The 21,636-nt window shown below is 30.9% G+C and overlaps 3 protein-coding genes across 3 annotated transcripts; all 3 read right to left on the reverse strand.

Annotated features, from left to right (window-relative positions):
- Window positions 1-1,725: 1,725 nt before the first annotated feature.
- Window positions 1,726-3,482, reverse strand: LOC118044202 (CBL-interacting serine/threonine-protein kinase 11). The gene has a single exon (XM_035052407.2). It carries the CDS (start codon window positions 3,214-3,216, stop codon window positions 1,933-1,935), a length of 1,284 nt encoding a protein of 427 aa, XP_034908298.1. The 5' UTR covers window positions 3,217-3,482; the 3' UTR covers window positions 1,726-1,932.
- A 7,331-nt stretch (window positions 3,483-10,813) lies between these two features.
- Window positions 10,814-13,072, reverse strand: LOC118044203 (EPIDERMAL PATTERNING FACTOR-like protein 6). Its single transcript, XM_035052409.2, has 3 exons — window positions 12,188-13,072; window positions 11,976-12,022; window positions 10,814-11,095 (listed from the first exon to the last, which is right to left on the reverse strand). Exons 1-3 carry the CDS (start codon window positions 12,330-12,332, stop codon window positions 10,862-10,864), a joined length of 426 nt encoding a protein of 141 aa, XP_034908300.1. The 5' UTR covers window positions 12,333-13,072; the 3' UTR covers window positions 10,814-10,861.
- Window positions 13,073-19,598: 6,526 nt separating this feature from the next.
- On the reverse strand, window positions 19,599-20,761 carry LOC118044243 (transcription repressor OFP17-like). The gene is made up of 3 exons (XM_073406630.1): window positions 20,753-20,761; window positions 20,630-20,704; window positions 19,599-20,336 (listed from the first exon to the last, which is right to left on the reverse strand). The coding sequence occupies exons 1-3, from the start codon at window positions 20,759-20,761 to the stop codon at window positions 19,773-19,775; spliced, it is 648 nt and encodes a 215-aa protein (XP_073262731.1). The 3' UTR covers window positions 19,599-19,772.
- Window positions 20,762-21,636: the final 875 nt, after the last annotated feature.

Below are 21,636 nucleotides of genomic sequence, written 5' to 3' on the forward strand. Positions count from 1 at the left end.
TTTATGTGTTAGGATAATCAATTAATCTCTTTATATTAGTAATTTAATATATTTTCTCTAACTAAGGTACTGGTAGCTTATACATGGTATCTAATAGGTCAAGGTGACTAGTATTTAGTATTTACAAAAAATCTTTTTTTATAGATTTAAAAACTCCCAGATACTTAAATAAATATTTTTTAAAAAAAAAAAATATAATAATTTTTTAAAGAGTTAGACTCTAAACATATACATGTTAAAAATATAGAGAATGAAAAAATTGCAACCTTAAAGTTTAAAGTATTCAATGAAGTATTTATAATTTATTAATCTTGTACTTTATGGATAGAAGAGATTGAAAAGTCATTTATGTAATATTTTAAATTATATTCTATTCAAAATCATATATATTAAATTAATATAAAATATCAAAAAATCTGTATAAAAATCTTAAAAAATTATCTAAAGAGTATTAGGTTCAGGCGAGTTGCAGAACTCGCTAAAAATAGAAAATAAATCTAGACACGCTGCTTGAGATCAAATCATTATTATATATCGATATTCGATGCTTCTTTTAGTTGAGTCACAAATCACCATCTATTTGATTCGCTGCCTTATTGGGGGCTGGAAACACCCTGGTTCCCTTCACACCTCTGCTTAATTAACACTGTCCAATTAATGAGTGATTACTAATTAACCAGCCTAATCCTAAATCATTAAGAGCCATTGCCATCTTTATCTTCAAAAGGGTGCCCTCTTTTTGTATAGCTCTGCAAGTTGTTAAATAATACTATAAGTAAACAAATCATAAATGGAATTATGGAAGCATTCTTCATGCACTTGATTACATAGCTGATCTCCAGGTACCAAGAACATGGAAAAAAACAGTAAAATTTGAGGCAACGTACATGGCCACAAACTTGAGCACATGGCATTTGCCGATCTAGAGTGAAAATGGAATAAAAAAATGGACCCTGAGATCGCAGGTACAATGATTGAATCCACTGGTGAACTAGCCCACGAGGTAGCTTGGCTGCATTATACATGTCAAATTAACAAAATCAGTACTTAATTAGTGACAATTATTCTTAGTTCATTACAGCTAAATTAGAAGGTATCAAACTCCTTTGACCTAGAGCACAATGAACACCCTGCAAATGACAGCAAAAAAGAAGAAGCAAAAATGGTAGGTCCACTTGAATTGAAGCTAAAAGTGTTCTCAGTTTACCTGCAACCATGTTCATTGAATGGGATTTCTAGAAACTAATGTCATGTTCACCTAAAACCATCATATGATCCAGATCATCCATCTGCTTTAAGAAATGGGGCTCTGTGTCTTCTTCTGGGCCACCATAATAAAATCAAATCCCTCTCCAGCAACAAGAATCTTTCTATAACTTGATTGAATTGCTCTCTTTTAGCACATAAAGTAAGAAGGAAAGTAGAACACCATTCGAAATTTCAAACCCAAATCTCGTTAGCTAAAGCTCTTTATATCAAATTCAAAAATTTCATTGAATTGCTCTGTCTTAGCAGATAATGCAAGAAGAAAGTAGAACAGTACCATTCAAAATTTCAAACCAATTAATCTCGCTAAAGCTCTTTAGCTAATTTAAACTTCATTAGTTCATTCTCAAGTTATATATACACAAATCTACCAAGCTAACAGGGAGAGTAGAGTTATATTTTATACTGGATGACGATGAATATCCATGAATCAAGTCTCGGGTATTGTTCATACCCGAATTCAAACATAAGCACCTCGAAAAATTTTATATTATGAACAAGGATTACAAGTACAAGTAAATAGTTAATATATAGCTTTCATGGTTTTTTCTTCTTCTTTTTTTATAGGAAAAATAATAGATTACAAGATACATGGCCAGAACTCATTTTTCTGGCAAACAAGGGATCACCAAATTCCAATTAGCAGAAACCTGGCTTTCTTGTTGATTAATCATCATTAACAATACTACTAGTACTAATTAAGCCATTAAATATCACAGGCTTAAGCTTATTCTTCCATATCTCCTTGTAACATCCAGCATCACCACCATTCCTCTTAGCCTCCACAACAAACAAAGTATCAGTCAACCTGCGAATCTCGATCGACAGCATCAAATTACCATCTTGCCCTTCCATCTCCAGCCCCCATTCTTTCCTTCTCCTCATCCTCAACCCTTCCTCCTTGGCAAACTCCTCGACTCTCTTCACCGAATCCTCCGGTGATTCGGTCGAGACAAATCTCTCTCCGTCGTCAATCACGTTATATGAATCATCAAACATCCCTGATAAGTTCAAACCGGAGGAGAAAGATATGATATCGAAGGCATTCAAGCTTGTAGAAGCAAATTCCTCGTCTTTTCTCTCATCATCCTTGTTGAACTCCTCGTCGTAGAAGTTAATTTCCTTATGCTTCCCTTTCTTGAACCAAGGATCCTTCAAGATCCCATCAATGGTGATTCTTGTCTCCGGATTCGTATCTAGAAGCCGAGACAATAATCGTTTCAAATCGGTGGACATCCACTTAGGGCATCGGAATTCACCTTTGTAAATCTTTTTATACATGGCCATCAGGTTTGGATCATTGAAGGGCAAATAACCAGCTGCTAAGACAAAGAGAATAACACCACAAGACCAGACATCAATCTTAGCACCATCATAACCTTTCTTTGCAAGAATCTCCGGGGCAACATAAGCTGGAGTTCCACAAAGCGTGTGCAAAAGCCCATCAAGTTGGGTCTGATCTCTGACAGCACTCAGACCAAAATCTGAAACCTTCAGGTTCCCATTTTCATCAAGAAGCAAGTTTTCAGGTTTCAAATCCCGGTGAAAAACCCCCCGAAGATGACAATAACCTACCGCTGATACCAACTGTCGAAAGTATTTCCTGCTAAGATCTTCGCTAAATCTTCCTTTAGCAATTTTAGTAAACAATTCTCCACCTTTAACATACTCCATGACGCAATAAATCTTCGTCTTGGAAGCCAAGACTTCGATGAGTTTCACAATATATGGATGGTTTAGCTTTCGCATGACGGAGATCTCCCGCTTTATGTTAGCAATCAAGCTTGGGCTAGAGATCTTCTTCTTGTTGATAATCTTTATAGCAACACTCTTTCCTGTTTGAACATCTCGTGCATGGTAGACCTTCGCAAAGGCTCCACATCCAAGAAGCTTTCCAACCTCATACTTGCCAAATAAGGCATTGTCGGAAACTTGTTCGATCTCCGGCATACCGTTCTCACCCAGAGATCGAGCCCGTCTGGTACCTGCTCGACCCAATAAAGGAACAGCAACAACGATAACAATAACTAGATAATGGCTGAAAGAAGGCGAGGAAGAGATGCAAATTTAGGGATGTTGGAAAAATGTGGAGGAGAAAGTTTTGAGTGATGGAGGTTTGATGATGGAACAATTTTTTATTTTCTTTTATATTTTTGTGTGATGGGGGTGAATGTGGAGGTGGTTACAGAGTGTCTATTGACCACGCGTTATGGTGGAAAAGCAACAGGATTTTATAAACCGTGTTTTGAAAAAAAAAAAAAAAAAAGTGTGGAAAACTAAATTTTATTGTCATACACCTGGTGGGATTTTATTGGGTGGAAAGTGGGGGGCTTGTACGAAAGACACGTTGGTGCACACCCAGAATCTTCTTTTGGTATTACTATTTTTCTTGTATTTCCTTGTAGGCATAACGGTTAAACTCGAGTTATTGGATGATTGTTTTTTTAAAAAAAATTAAAACCATATCACATTAGAAAAAAAAATTATATAAAATAAACCCAATTATATCTGTTGATATATCAAGTTATTCAAGTTAATATTTATATTAGAATAAAAAAAAAACATCATCAGATTTACCAGGTCACAATTAATAACAATGCTTATAAGCATTGTGATTTCTTTTTAATTAATATAGGTGTTCGAGTTAATTTGTGTGCATCTCGACTAATCTCACATATTTTAAAGTTAATGATTATGTAAATCTATAATTAATATTATATTAATAATTATAGGAATTTAAACTTATAATTACAGGAAGAAAATCTCTTAATTTCATACATAATTATGATTAGTAAATTATTTTTGTTTTTCTTAATTTGAAAGATAAATTGAGAAGAGTTTGTGTAGAAGGCAAGTAGATTTTCAAAAAACAACAATGACTTGGCTCCCAATCAATAAAACATGGAAATCATCTTTTTTCAGTTAGGTTACGAGTAACAATTAGCTGGTTATCATTCTAGAAGGCAAGTGAATCTATTCACAATTCGGTGTTTCTAGCTTCTTTTTTTTTCTTTCAAGAAAATAACGTTCAACTATATTTTTATAATCCACCATATTGATGGAACATTAATTAATTAAGGATATTTGAATCAAATGAATCTACTTATAACATCGCACATTCCCCTAATCATTGTAGTTATATATATATATATATATATAAAGGATATTCTTAACATATCAAGACTGAATTTCTCATTATATTTCAATTTTATTTCGGTCATCTTTATTTCAATTTTGTTATTCCGTAATAATTTAACTTAAATTGGTTTTAGATTTGGTTATGGAAGAGAAAAATAATAAATAAAAAAACAATAAAAAATATTATAAACAGTAAATTCACAATGTTCCATAAATGTATTTTACACAGTGAATTATTTATACAATTTTAGAGTTTTGTGTGTGTGTGTGTGTAAAACTTTAGTTTTTTTTTTTTCTGACAAAGAAAATAGTCTTCAACTTTATATTAGTACTGTTAAAAAAATAATAATAATAATAATAATAATAATAATAATAATAATAATAATAATAATAAGCAGACATGATAGGCCATAATTGGTGGACCTTGGAGAATGCTGGTTAGTTCACTCAGAATTTTTGGATAACTGTTTCCGAAAACGCGGCAGGGACGGTGAGGAACATCAAGGTATGTTTGTTTTACACTTTCTTTTTGTTTGCGATGAAAAACATATAGTAAGGTGTTTAGTAACCATAAAAAATATATTTTATATTATGAGATTGATTAAAATATTAAGTTTAAAATGTAGTTTTTATAAAGTAGTTTTTATGTGTATTTTTTTCAATTATATTTCATAAAACATTGTTTATTTTTGTTTCAAAAGTTTTTTGAAAAAATTTAAAATTTAATATTTATTTATTTATTTTAAATTAATAATTTTTAGTATTTTAGATCATTTTGATGTGCTGATATTAAAAATAATTTTTTAAAAATAAAAAAATATTATTTTAATGTATTTTCAAATAAAAAAACATTTTAAAAAATAACCATAACAACACAATTACCAAATATTTTATATATGTTTTTTGCTACACATAAACTCAACCATAATTTTTACCAAATACATATTTAAATCCAATTAACTATATTTTTTTAAAATCATAATCACAAAAATCACCAAAAAACAAACAAGCTCCATAGTTGCAAAAATGACTTGATAAATAGAAAGATAAATAAATAATTTTGAGATGTGGACATACTTAAAGGCCTAAGAATTCCACATAATTTTGCAAAGTATTTATTAAGTCAAATCTTCGCAACATAAAGTTTGCTGTATATAAAATAACATTATATATTAACTGCTCACGAAAGTGATGGTGGCGATAATAAATTTGACCCAGATGATTCTGGGAGTTTCCACACTGTAGGATATTTGTCACTGCAATTGTAATATTTTATGAACAATTAATGGATGACATTTATAAAAGAATCTCTTTGGCTTTTCAAAATTAATCAGATAGTTTCTCTAGGTTTAAAAACAATTAATTGTTCTTCATATTTTCAAATCTATTTGTAATTCGATCCTTTTTCACTCATTTAATGATTTTTTTAAATTTAATTTATTTTTTTATTTCAAGAAATAAAAAAAATGGATAGCATAAAAAGGGTGATGAGAGAGAAAAGAAGATATTTTTTTAAAACAAAAAATTATTAAAATAAACATGATACAAAAATGTTCATGAGACTAGTTAGTTGTTTTTTAAATTAGAAAAAAAAATATTTAATTCTTTTTGAAAAATTAAAGAGACTAAGTTATAATTTATTTTAAAATTTACTATATATTTACATCAAATAATTACTCTTAGAACTTATAATAAAATCAGTGTATCTAGATTTTTTTTAATAATTTTAAATTAAATAACTAGATAGCAACTCTTCAATGCAGATATCCTGTTACAACGCATGCCCGCATGCGCACTCCATGTATGCTTTTGATTCTTACCCTCTCCCTCAGTCTCCCTTGCTTGTATCTATCTCCCCTCTTATCTTGTCTCCCCCCACTTGCTTGGACTTGTTGGTCTCCCCCACTTGCTTGGACTTGTTGTTGCCTTTTTGTAGGTGACTAACAATCCTTTTAGAAAGGAAATAAATTATCATCTTGATTGATTTTAAAAAATTAAATGCTGGCCACTAGTATTTTTAAGTCAAATTGACTTCTAATTTTATTTATTTTTTAATTAAGCTTTTAATTGATTTTCTAACTTGACTATTTATTTCAAACTCATCCTTAAACTTTAATTTCTTTTATTTTAGTCAAATTAAATTAATTTAAGTTTTTTCTTCATTTTTTCCTTCAATTGATAATTGTCAATTGTGGCCTAAAAATATATATATATAAACTTGATTGGAAGGTTATTAGTACTACTACTAATATTACTATAGCTGCCATTACTACCACTACCACCACCATTATTATTATCTCTTTTTTCTCATTGACATAGTTAAATTTTATCATTCAACTATATTTGTATTTTTTTTGTTTTAATATTGACATGCATTATCTGGATCCTTCCCTACAATGTTAGTTTTTTTTTTTTTTTTTTTTATTTTTTTTTTTTAGTGATATTTTGGTTCTTTTACTATTCATAAATATATTGAATAAATAAAAATGCTTCCAAACAACCATAGTAAACTAATACATCGTATGAAAAAAAAAAAAATACTTCTAATTCAAAGGCAAGTAATTTTTCTTGTGAATAACAACAAATTAGTCATTACACTATAGTAATGAATAGGAAAATGTGAGGGGGCTATAGCATTTTTAGCTTTTGTTTTAGTTGTTTTGTTATAATCTCATACAATTGATGTGAAATAAAAAAAGAACAAAAAAATTAGGAAAACTTATTTTCATCCTCAATGTGCTATTTGATCCTCAATTTCATTATCTAACAATTAATTTTATCAACTCCTATTTAATACACCAGGTATTTGTCAAAAAGATCTCCTTCTATCCAACATCATCCCAATTTGTAAAAACTGAAAATTTCAAATTCTATTCAAGATGAACATGCCTCAAAGGATTCAATTGAGCAATATCATGTAATTCAAGGATCCAATTAAGAAAGAAATTGAGTTAGAAACTGCATCTAGAGTTATTTGATAGATTGGGAATCGATTTGAGGTTTTTCTAAACAAAAGAAATAATGTTGAGAAATATCATGAAAGATACCAAGTCTAACACAATTGTCACGAGAAAAGGGATATCAATAATCCAACGTAAATTAATACGGACAACATAGAAATGAACAAACAAATAGATTGAAACAAAATCCACGTACATTAATAGATAACAAGGTACAATACGTACACTCTCTTGGTTAGAAAATTTCTCACCTGTGCTGTTTCTTGGAAACTCTCCATCCCCATGTCTCCTTCAATTCTTGTTCACCTCTTCTGTGTCTTTTTGGCTCGTGTACACCTTGCACGTGAGTGTTCATACTTCACAGGATTCCCTGTGAGAAATTTCCTTGCACTTGCATTTCATGCTCACCAAAATACTTGCATTTTTCATTCTGGAATATATAGGAACCCTAAGTTTTTCAAGCATCACGTGAAATTATAGTGGCATTTGTGGGGGACTCTCAAAGTTAAAGTTAATATATGCTGTCTTTGATTTCGAATGCACATGAATAATTATATGGTAACGGTTAAAAAGCAATTTCAACTCAATAAATAGATTGTTAGGTAGGTTCTATGATATAATTTATATTATTTTTTAATATAACCCCTCAAGTAAAAGCTTTCTGGGTTTAAAACTTGTATAAATTTATATTATATTGTGCTTAATTTTTATCAAATAAATAGAGATTATGAGATTCGAAACTCGTAACTGCTTGATTATCAAGGCTCTGATACCATATCAAAGAACTATCTTAACTCAATAACCTTAAGCTGTTAAATGACATTTTAGGAATATAATTTATATTACTCTATAATATTAGCATCATCTATGAAAATTTGGATGAAGTACTAGGATTTTTCTTGTCATGATCATCCAAGACAAATATAATAATTATATATTTGATAGTACAACAACAATAATAATTTGTCATTTGAAAATTTAATATTTGTATTTTTTATAGTACAATATTTCGAAAAAAAAAAACAACCATCACACTAAAACACACTGCACTCTTCTAATTTTTTCATGAAACTGTCGACATGATATCTACCTTTTTTTTTTTATCGATGGTTATCTTTGTGCCTACTGGTCTCTTAAATGGACGCAGATCTTTTACCCCACCTAAACTTCTCTTCAGTATGACTCGTAGAATTATTCTCCATCTATAAGGTGGTTGAGACTCCATAAACAAGCTACTTTTATGTTACTAGGTCTATGTGTATAAATATCTATTAAGTCATTAGGTATATACAAAAGATCATGAGACATATAATAATTACAATATTCACTCTCTTAAACGCAGTGATTATGTTTTCATTTTCTTTTATAATTTATTAATTTAATCATAGAATAATTCCCTATTTTAATAAAAAACTTGCTTGCTATACCTCACATTTAAACTTTAAAGTTAGTTTGAAATTATAATAAAAAATAATAGTTGAAAGTGCTTTTTATTTAAAAATACATTAATTTTTTTTTTTAATTTTTAAAAAATTATTTTTAATATTAGTACACCAAAACAATATGAAAATATATATATTTTTTAATTTTAAATAAAAAAAAAAATTTAAAATTTTTAAAAAAACACACCCTTAAAAAATCTACAAGTTTCAAGCATCATATTTTTAAAGAGAGAGAAAAAAACAGAAACTATAAGATTACGAGTCCAAGCATGAAAATAATATCTTTTTAGAGGTCAACAATATATGTAGTGGATTTGCGCCAGCATCGTGGATATTTATGATTCATTCTTGGACAATTGATCATGTACAAGTGTTCTTGTAAAGTAAAAGAGGTAAGGTGAGGTGCTGTGTTCATATTCCACCTTGTTAAGTATATCCTTGACTAATTCCATAAACGATAAGAACGAAGGAAAGAAGAACTCTTGTTAATTGCAATGATCATGACAAGGTCATCCACATGACAAACTTATTAATGAACAAAGTCTTTTGCTCTGTCTTTATTTCATCACTCACTCGAAATCTCAGAGCTATCTTAACAATTACGTCAAATCGGACGACGGCAAGAGTAGGATTTCTTCTTTAAGAACTGATAGAAACGACAGCAACAAGAAACAAGCGCCATCACTCTATCGAGTTTTTGTACACAGATCTTAGCTTTGCCTGTTTAGCATGGCTGAATTGAAACGGAGACCAATCACACGGACACAAGAGAAAAGAATTCCTTATTTACAAAAGAGTATGGATTAATTATTATCAGACTAAAAAAAAGTTGATAATTAACCACTAATAGATGTTATTGTCTTACCTGTAAAGGTTTAATTGCAAAGCTGGGTTGAATCTTTCTACTCAGCACAGTAAAATGAAAAAAAATAAAATAAAATAAATTAACTATGGATTTAGTTTATTGAAATCATAGTGGGACTGCTGGTGTGAAATTTGGGAGTTCAAATAGCTGGAAGATCCCATCACTGATGGTGTTGGTTCCAACTGGACTCGGGCCTTGTTCCTTAAAGTTCAAGGAAAGTGGAGAGCTATGACCCAAAATATGTCGCTGTTGGATTTGCTATATGTTTTTGTGGACTTGTGGGCTGGACAGTGACATTGTTATTTGGTTTCTTATAGAAAATACAAATATAACAGAAATAGAGGGAGTATGTTTTCTTGTACAAATCTATTTTGAAACAGCAGCAATTCACTCTAGAATTGTTCTGTAAATAAATTTGTTTTATAACTTTGTCTTTATCTCTAAAATAAAAAATGTTTATGCCATGTTTATTTCATGGAAAGTAGTTTTTTTTTTTTTTTTTTCCAAATTTCATAGGTTTGTTTACTATTATAAAAATTGATCAATGAAAAATACTTTTCAGTCAAATTAAAAATTTGACTTAAATTTCACAAAAGTATTTTTTTATATATATTTATTTTAGGCGGAAATACTTTCTAGAAATTGCAAAAAAATTAAAAATATCTTCTTATTTGTTAATTATATAAAGTTTAGTACTCAATTTTTTTATTGATATATATTTTATTTTGATTTTTTTTAATTTTATTCATTAAAATTTGATTTATTTTGGTTTTTTATCAACTTAGCAAATGTTATATTCCAATCAATTATTCTAAGAGAGGGAAACCGACATTATCGACAGATATAAGTGGCGGGTTGGGTGGCTGACTTTGTAAAAGAGGTGGCTAGATTTGCTAATTAATTGAGTGAGGCTACTGTTTTGAAAGAGAAGAAAGAAGAAGAAAATGATAGAGATCAGAAGTGTTAATATCATATTCTTTACATAATAAAGTAAATTAGGGAAACCTATATATGTTCCTATCCTCCTCAGCATGATCATCATGGTAGGATTAATAATTAACTGGTAACATTTTTTCTCCATATAGTCACCACACAAGCAAGTAATTTCATCAATTCGAGTTCCTTTCTTCTCTCTCTCTTTATTTTTCCTTAAAAAACAATTATCTAGCTAACTGCATGATTATATATCATCATGGCATGTACAACTTGTTCCCACATTTGCACCTCCATGCTTCTGGGTAGTACTCAGTAGTAACCGGAGTCCCCGGCGGCATAGCCACATGCACCGGCTTGCATGGGGTGCAATTGCCACACTTGGACGTGCAACGCGGTGGAGATGACCCTGGCCCACTCAAAAACCTCCTTGCCATGCTCGAAGAAACCTCCATTTGTTCATCATAACCTGATCTTGTCTTCTCAAACTCCTACAAAAATACCATAACCCCATTAATTATCTAATAATTAGCACAGCTTTCTTGCAAAAAGTCAATCAATCAATGATTAACATAGTAGCAATCATGTGCATGGTACACATAAAATTTTGTGCACAATAGTTACCTAGCTCAATTTCCCACTAGGTGAATCATCCTTACATGTGCTAACGTGCGCACAAAGAAAAGCCTATGACTAGGAGCACTAGCCCTCGCCAGGAGACATTGATATATAGATGAGACATGGAATTTAGAGTGCATGGACATGGTACCGGTTAAACCGCTGAGCATTGGTGGCGCTAAGTCACCGGCATTCATGGAAACAGGACAAATGTGAAGAAGTAAATAAGGAAATTAATCTCCAGTTTGGCTAATGTGCGCCGGACAGGTATGGCATGGTTTAACCTTAAAGGAACAACTAGTACATTCCTATATTGTACTGTATACTGTGATGACTAATAAATCCAAATCACATGACTGGTCTTTTCACTGGATCAGAGGGGTCAGCATAGCAGTTTGTATGGTTACAAGATCAGAAGATCATCGTTATTTTTTTTCCTTTTTGATAAATACTAGAAGATTAAAATTTTGAGGATCTAGGTACCAGGTACTGACAAGACATAACTTACTTGATCTTTGATCATAACGGGAGACAAAGCAAATATTGGAAATCTTGATCAAATATGTTGAGTAGAACAAAAAAAAAACATTTAATCATATGGGAAATTATTTAAAATTAAATTATTGATGATATAATGCATGTGGGAAATTAATGAAATTGATAAGAAGCAGTAATGACATTGGTACAATGAAGTAGATTGTAGGTAAGTGAAGTGCAAGAAAATAATTAAAATTAATTAATAGCCAAACTCACCTGAAAATAAAAATTATCTGCCTTTTCAGATAATGGGCACCTCATGCCTGCAAGGAATTCAATTAATACATGTTAGTGTATAAATGGAAATGGGGTAAGAACAACTAGCACTACAGTGAAAATAGTGAAGTAAAAATTAATGAAGATGGTTGATGATCACCATGGAAGTTTAAAGAAGAGGAGAGAGAGAATCGGTGAGAATCGTAGCTTACCTAAACATGTAGTATTGGAAGTGAAGGGACTGAAGAGCGCAACAAATGACACGAAGAAGAAGAAGAAGATGGTGAAGGAGACATAATGAAAGAGAGAGGGCTTGTTGTTGAAGATGAGCGATCGTTTTCTCTTCAAGCATTCCATTAACAAGTAGAGGGACTCAAAGCTAGCACTAAAAATTCCCTTTAAGAAGACAAATATAATTATAAGCAGCTAGCTAGCCACTACGCACAGATGAGTATACATGTAGGGAAAAGAATGTGAGCCTTTTCCAAGGACATAAACTTCCTTCTTTGTAATTCTTTGACTCTATTTAAGACTCGGATTCTACAGTTACAGTCACATATGGACTTGAATAGTGAGAGAATACTCCTTCTTCCAATTCCCATGCAAAACTCGTACTAAACCAAATAGCTAACATCTTATTCTTATCCTTCTTGCTAGAGTAACCCAGAATTCACTTTTGTTCATCTGTCTCTCTCTATGTCCTTCTCTCTCAAGAATCTTGATTTAGCGAGTAGTAGGTAACTATGTGTGTGTGTTTGAGTGTGTTAGCGGGGGTGGTTGCAAATATGGAAAATATATATGGAAAAAGTGGGTTGTGACTTTGTGAGAGAGATCTTTGCAAAGAAATTAAAAGTATATTGCTCTGTGTGTGTGATTGTGTGTGTGTGTGTGTGTATGAGAGAGAGAGAGAGAGAGAGAGAGAGAAGAAGGTGAATCTAAGTTATTTGGATCATGGGTTCCTAAGCTTTACAATGTTGAAGTCTTGGATTCTTTCTTTGCAGACTTTCTTCGCTTTCTTGCTGTGTTTTCAAGACCAAGCATGAAAAATTGCACATAAACAACAAACAATCCATATAAAAGTGGCTGGTTAAAATGTGATGCTAATGGTTTGTAGTTCATTTTAGCATCTATACGCCTTAATATTGCTCAATTGTTCTATTGTTCTTGCCTGTTTAATTTTGAAGGAAATAATAGATTAAAACGCGCGTTTCAATACAAGGAAGTAAAAATGATGAATTTCATTGGAAATGAAGGAATCAAATCCATCAGAATTTCTCAATAATCACATTATCATATTAAAAAAAAAATCACGGTATCAATTTCTATTTATAACAAAAGTGCAAAAACAATTAATTTTATTCAAGCATGCATCATATTCATGGCTCTAATGAATTTTTTTTTTTTTTTTTATCAAGAGTATAAACTCATAAAAAAATTATAGATTTTACACTTTTTTTTTTATTGTGTTAATAAAGGCAAACACTGTGTATATAAAAAAAAGGATATTGGAGACTAAATTTGGTTGAAGAAATAACATAAAATAAATTTATTTATAAAAAAGTCTTGAAATAAATTTATGTATTTTCAAAAATTAAAATACATGAGAGATCGATATACCTTCTTTATTTTCATTGTCTCAGTCTTTTTTTATCCGATTCAGTAACCAAATACTATCTAGTTTGAGGAATTATATTTCGGGTCATACTTATTAATTTACCATCATAGATTTTGTTTTTGAACCTTCATAAATTTAACATAGATAGAGAGCAAAAATAAATGCAGGAACTGCATGTTATTTGGACATATGCAATATTATGGAATTTGAATTTTCTAGCTTCCATTATTAGTTTGGTTGAATTATTAAACTCCAACAACCAATGAGGACTTAGATGCTTTGGAATATTTCGCTATTTGAAATTGAAATGCCAAGAACATTAATTTAAAACACATGTGACCCAACTTCCCTGTTGGCCAGTCGTTGCTGCATTTTAGGACCCAGAATTTCAACTCGACTTGCCACCATGGAAACAAAAGGTACATGTTGTCTGATGTATTATGTGCTTGTGGGGCTTTGTGGCCAGGCTAATTGAAGGAGTACTGGTGTCCATAGTTTTACAAAAAGATATCCGAATTTAATCATATTTGACTGATTTTAACTCAAATCAAATAGATCATAGAGTCATTAGATTGATGGGTCCGGTCCATATTTAAAACCACATACTAGTATATTTTTTAATCATCTTTTTCTTGATTTTTGAGGATGGAATTTTCATAACTGGATTAGAATTTACATAAATATTTTCTTTTAATTTTTTTTTTATTAATATAGATGTTTGAGTCAGTTTACGTGTATTTCAACTAATCCTACAGGTCCTAAAATTAGTGAACATGTAAACCTTTAAAAGATTTGAGGTTTATAAAACTTGAATTGATGACTTTTAAAGAGTAAATTTAAAATTTGACTAGTTGAGCTATATTCATCAGGATTTATTTTGATCAATATTTGTGTAGAAACCATGCATGTACAACCTAAATCAACACTTAAACACAATCAATTTAAAGGCATTTAGCTAGGAATTAAGTAAATGAATCTGATTAAGCATTAATTTTTTGATTGACCTGATCTCAAATTTATGCGCGCGACTAGCCTACGAGCTGGAAATCCTCACAGTACTGAGGGAATTAATGTTTTGCATGAGAACACAAATATACCCTTGGATAGGCCATTGATCAATGACTTGAAGAGGAACAGAAAGGATGGGAATATGCATGGGATGTCATCACTGGCTAATTAGTACCGTTTCCAAACCTTATCAATGGACTTAATAGATTCTTAAGGCAAGAACTTGAAGACAAAACCCAAACAAATTGTGTAAGATGTATGAATGGATCAACTCAGGCTGTACCCTATATATATACATATGCTCACACTAAATTCCAAGGACTATACTCCACATGGTCCTAATGACCTTTCAATTCTCTCCATCGAACCTTTTCCCTTTCTAAAAAAGTTTGAACTTTTTAACACACTCCAATTAACAGCCAAAATCTCTAATCTTCACTTAACCTTCGATATGTTCTTTTCCTTTTTTTTATCCTATCGATCCTCTTCCTAGTTAAAACTCCCTTTTTCTTTTTTTTTTTTTTTGTTATCAACATTTTTTTAAGCAAACAGTGTTTTCAAAAACTATTCCTGAAATCTACAAAGAGAAATCGGTCTTTAAGCGAAAATCCAATCTCCTATCAAGCAGAAAAATTTAGGATTTATCTTGCAATAAATTCCATAACCTCGCATTTTCACACTTCATACTTCATGAAAGAATATTTTTAACTATTATAAAACCTGAATAGACTGAATAAGTCGACATGAGATCTAATTTGATTCAAGCTTTATAAAAAATAAAGGAAAAGATTGATCCGAGTGATTCCAATTAAAAAGATTTAATAGATTGATTATACAGATGATTCACATTCAAATTAATATATTTATAAATCTTTTCACTATTAACTTTTTTAATTCAATTCCAAAATCATAATGGAAAGCAGATAAATTTTTATTTTAAAACAAATTTGAGATCACTATATAAAAGTAATTCCATTTTTAGTTTAGCCAAAACTCCAAGGCATCCATAAAATACTATGGTCCAAACATATAATCTCTCAAAAAAATTACAGAAAAAATGTTTTAAAATTTAAATTAACATAGTTTTAATTAATGTATAAATTGGTTCAAGAATATTTTTTTATGTTCAATTAAGAAAATTCCCAAATTGACTTTTGACCATCGAAAAGCTTGGGGTTGGATAGTAACATGGAAAAAATGAGGGGGACAAGTGAAGACAATTATCCATCCTGACAGACTCATCTCAATTATTTAACTTGAATAAAGCTGATGGTCTCTATGTTGTAGATTGTGACAAATGGGAATTTGATTTCCTGTAGAAATAAATTTTTAATAGTGAATAATTTGGAAATATCTTTGGGCCCACAAATGGAGGGCCTGTAAAAATTCTTTCTCAGACAAGGCCATTGGTAGCGACAGTGAACTACTGTTGGATCAGGATCTTGGAAAAAATGTCCAAGGAAAACTAGACATATAGCACCTAAAATTTCACTACAAACAGACGAGAGGTCATGCAAAATCCAATAGAAATTTGTTTTTCCTTAGGACCTGTAATAAATATAGGATTGAGCTGTAAATAAAGTCATCATATCATATCTTATTAAGAAAAAAATTTGTTTATAAGAATTAATAAATTTGTTTTTTTTTAATTGATTTTTTTTAATTTTATTTTTTTTTAAAAAATTTTTTTTGGACATTGAGTTTCATACTTTGGTTTTGATTTGCTTTCTAGAAATTAAATCCGGGTTTTTATGATTTATTTTTGTTTGTTTTCTATAAAATTATTATAGTTTTATGATCCAAGTCATGAGTTTACGATTAATATGGAGTAACTCGGATATTTTTTTTTAGATTTTTTTAGTTTTATTAAAATTAATTAAAAATTATATTTTATAATTTATTTTCACTTACTTTTTTTAAAAATTTATCTCAGCCTCCCCGTAAACAACAAGTTGCAACTCATGACCTTGTATTTGAAACAAGAAACGAGTGAGAGATATATATAGAGACCCATTTTATATTTCATCACTTATGAGGCAAATAGTGAAAGCCGAAACCCTAGCTAGACCATGAAGGCAAGTCATTATTTGTGTGTCAAGAAATCTATTTCAGTCACAGTTTCACAGGGATATTGGTTCGTAGCAAGCAAAAGAATGTTGCCAAGGAGTGACGTTGGGTTCTTCTGTACAAAGAACGTGACATGAGAGAGAAGCAGGGAAATGTCCCCAATACCATCCTCGGGAAAACTACTGGTTTGGACTATATCTTTGTCACTGTGTCGAGCTTTGAATCCTTGTCTTCTATGTATATCTTCATGTCTCCTTCAAGCATGTATCCGTTGTATTCATTGATATGTGAGAACTGAGTGTTCTTTTCCCCTCGATGGCATTGACGACTTGCTAATTATGATTCATTTAATTTTTCAGCTCTGCAATAATGTGAACTATCTTAACAAGGAAAATTTAAAATATTGGACGAGGATGGTTGTATTTAAACTCTCAAATACTTTCTTTTGTTGGCTTAGGAATTCTAATAATTTTGAAAAATTAGGTTTTACTGATTTGAATAAAAGAGCTGAATCCTTTAAGAAAAGAAAGTTGCAAAGGAAAAGACAAAAACAAGTTGAAATCATCAAGAAAGCTGCATCAACTCAGAAGATAAAAACAAGTAGCCGAAATCTTTAAGAGATCTTGTGGGGGTGAGTACAAACAGTTTGCAAAATTCTCCCGCCACTACCTTTGAATCAAATATTGTAATATTGTAACATTATTGAAGTGATAGCAGTTTGATGGATGACTTTGTAACAACCAATAACTTTTGAAGTTAGCTTCATTCACAGGCCTTTTGTCTCTGAATAATTATGCAAAGTGCAAACAGCTTTTGCAGCATTTTTTGCAAAAAAATAGTCACTTTTGGCTGCCCCCTTGATACATGAGAAGGCAAATTGTAGAACAGTGAAAACACTGAAAAGAAGTTGTAAATATACATGCAACATCCATGATGAAGTAATACTTCTTGGGTTTTACATGAAACACATGTACACAATTATAATTTTAAGAATTTTTTAGGAGTTTCAAAGATCTCATTAGATAAATTTAGAATTGTTTAGAAATTAAATAAAGATTTTTTGAAGATTAGATATTTTTTTGCATTTGAATATTTACTTTAAAGATGGATTATCATAAATTATAAATCGTCCAAGTATCCGACCTCTACTGATAATTCACATAAACATTAATGAAAAATCTTATAAATTCTTTTAAAATAAAGTAATTGTTATATTTTAAAATGCAAACTCTTTTCTTTTGTGTTTTAAGTATTTATAGGACTATTTTTTTTAATCTTAGAAAATAAAAGACGTAACTTTTTATTTATAGAGAAATTAAAAACTCTATAAATAAATAAAAAATATCAATTTTTTTAAATAAATTTTTATTTATAAAAAATCCTAAAAACCCTATAAATACCAATTCTTAAGATCAACATGCATTATCATTATTATTTTTTTATTACGTGGAAGCATACTAAAAAAAACATGAATTGTTCTCTGACCCTGTTCTTCGATTTGTTCATTCCAATTAGGCCTCTTAGCTAGGCCTGCTTAAGTCCTCCCACTGGATTTGCATTGCCAATGAAATACAAAACCCATTTGGCCCATTTCTCATAATTTCTATGTATTTCCCTTCACTGCCACATAGGGCCGAAGAGGTAGGTGCTACCCTACACCTCTCTCTCTTATTAATATGAATACTTAATTAATTTTATAAATACTAAAATTATCAATCATGTAATTTTTTAATGATATTGTAATTTATAAAATTTAAATTAATAATTTTAAAAAAATAAAGTTAAAACCTGATTAATTAAACTATTCAGGTTAGCTATATCTTTCTTGCATCACTTCAATGGCTATGTTTCAGTCTGATAATTAAATTCCTTTTTCTTGGGATACTTGAGAACTTCTGACACAGAACATTTAGAAGAAGAAAACCAGCGTGCGGTTAATAGTTAGTCTTTTAACAACACAAGTACTTACTTTGGTTTGGTAATTGTCTTGTGGTTGTTTCTTCCTTTGGGCTAACTACAAATTGGGTCTCTAATTTTGATGGCCATTTGAAATCATAAGAAATATTAACCTACTTACCTTCATACTTATTACAGCAGGTCTAAAGATTGACCCGGTTAAGACATCAGGTTCTAAATTACACAGTTAACATTAGTTAACTTGAAAATATTAAAAGAATATTTAAAATTTTAATATTTTATATAAAAAGATTAAGAAATAATATATATAGCTATACTGTAAATATTGAAGATTAAAAAATTATTTCAAAATATTTTTTTATCACACATTAAAAATAAATTAAATTTTTATTAATAATAAATATATATTTATATAAATATAATAATCACCGATATCATATTAAACTAACAGATACGATTAATTCTCTGATAGAAAATCCAAATTCAGAACTTTCCAATTTCTGCAGAAAAAAAGTACACGTTTGTTGTTCATCCCATGATGGAGATGTGTTTCTTTCGGAATCTAGACCAGAGGATGTTCGTATTGAGTGACAAGCATCCGAGGACTCCTTTCTATCAAATATTCGCAAGAATGGCAAAGTGGGTTTGGATTCTTCAAGGGATTGCGACCTCAATTGATCCCATTTCACAAATATTTTCTGTGAAGATGTTTACATGTAGATGAAGAGAACAAGGAAGGTGTGGTCGTGTTTGATGGAGGAAATCTAACTTCAAAGTCGAGTTTACGGTCATGCCTGCAGAATCAAGCACATTGCTGAAGTCTTATAAATGAAGAAGATGCTGTAAGGGGTTGATTATGATAGTTGATCTTCAGAAGGTTGAGATGTTCCTGTCTTTTGATTGAGAATTGAGAGAGGCACAACTCTATAATGGGTTAGGTTTTGGGCCTCTCCATATCTAGGATTGACATTCAAGAGGATCTATTAGCTTTTACTAACATAGAGGTGCATCAAGCTCTGTTTTTCTCTTTTGTGTTTTCGATGCTGTGCATCATCAATGCGAAGAAAAGAAATTATTCAACAATGGGCTTTATTCCTTTCATATCTACTACTAACATTACAAAGATTCAACAGAGAGATTAGAAGAGAAGGATTAAGGGGAAGACAGGGACCGTGACACTAGTTGCAGAATCACTTGGGACTATTTATGTCAGTGTTGTCGTCATCGGGAGAGAACAGGTCCTTGCATAGCTCTCCATAGAATCTACCGACCAAATCAATGAAGACGGGACACTTCAGGTTTTTCCAGCAATACAATAGCTCTTCCACGTCCATTAAATCCCTCACTTGCCCCTCTTCAACCATCATCTCTACCAAATAGTTCTCGAAACTTCTGCACGCATCTTCTACATCTTCATCACCGAAGGTTCGCCTTTTCTTTTCCAAACTGGCCTTGATATAAGCTGGTGTAAGAGGTGATGGAAAGAGCATTCTTTCACACTCCGGTTCTGAGACGCTCCAAAGTTCGGAAACTCTGTCCATCTTTCTCGACTTCCTAAGAGGACGAAAAACGGAGAGTAGAGAATTAAAAACTCGATTCTTTCGAGGAGCTTTTCTAGGTTTCTTGCTGCGACGACGAAGTTGAAGACCTCTTATAAAGACAGGTCTTTTGAGCTTGAATCTGAAGAGTAGCAGTAGTTTCTTGCATGGACTGAAAAGCTTGGATCTGCGACAGCTAATGCTTTCATTTAAACTCTAATGATTGCAGTTAGATCGTTGTTGAAAAGGCATATCATTGCAGAGAGAGAGTTTGCAGAAAATGGATACAATAAGAGGTTAGCTATGTCCTTTGTGCTTCTCTTTGTTATATTAGGGTTCATGTCCTGAAGGAGGTGAGTGGCACCCCATGAACTCAGTATATTTTGACAAGAATCCTGATGTGGAGAAGAGTCGTATGTAGTGGAAGGCATGTTTACCACATGAAAGAAGACAGCTCAGAATGTTTTAAGGCGCAAAAAGAACAAACAAGAGCAAAGGTATCTCAGTACCCTCCATGGTTTATAAAGCTCAAGTCTAAAAGCAACCTTAGTGTCTGGTGCTCTCTTTGGGCTAAACTCAAGCTCCTAGAGCCCCATAACCATTCACATTGAGACCCCAATTGCTTAACTCACAAAACCCATCCTCGATTTGGGTTGTATCTTTTCTAGATTCATTCGAAGTCCTTGTTGTTGAATTGGTTTTGGAAAACATGTAATAGATTTTTTAAGTTAAAATTAAATGTGAGATACACTTATTTTCTTGAGGTTAAAATAAGTTCAACATGACTTTGTAATTCAACATGAGCATATATTAACATGCATTTTTTTAAAAAATAAAAAAATTAAAAATTAATGAAAACTGTTTTTAAAAAACTATTTATATAATAAAAGTTTCAAAACCAAAATAATTTTATAAACTGGATAACAAGCTTTATGGGTTCATGAGTTTTAGATTTAAGGTTTGGTTATGAAAAATAAATTGCTAATTTTTATCAGAAATTTCTTTTAGTTGTTAAAATATTTTAGTATATGAATCAATGCATTAATTAATTATATTATATGATAGGAATTAATGCATTCATGAATTATGAAGATATTTTTTGTTAAAAAAAATAAAAAAAAGATATAAGAATAAATATATTTCTAGGATATTTTTTATGTGAATTTCTATCATTCCCAAACATTAGGACTTTCTCTTTTTTAATTATCTTCATCTCTTTTAGTTGGAAACAAATACAACCTAGATCACCAGGGCAATTAGCAACTCTTTACGACACAATAAATTAGTTGAATGCCAAGAACTTCCATTCCTTGTTAATAGACTGTCTTCTTCCTTTCTCTCTTTTTTTTTTCTTTTTTTTTCTCAGAATATTAAACTTCATATTTTGTCAAGTTTTTCTCTTTATGAAAGGTGGTCTAATTTAATTCTCTAGTATAAATAATTAACTAAGTTTGTTTTCTCAATTCTGTGATTTCACTGATCTTCACATCAACACTGGTTGCTAGGAACTTGCTTA

The sequence above is a fragment of the Populus alba genome, chromosome 19, assembly GCF_005239225.2.
Source record: "Populus alba chromosome 19, ASM523922v2, whole genome shotgun sequence".
NCBI classification, from domain to species: Eukaryota; Viridiplantae; Streptophyta; class Magnoliopsida; order Malpighiales; family Salicaceae; genus Populus; species Populus alba.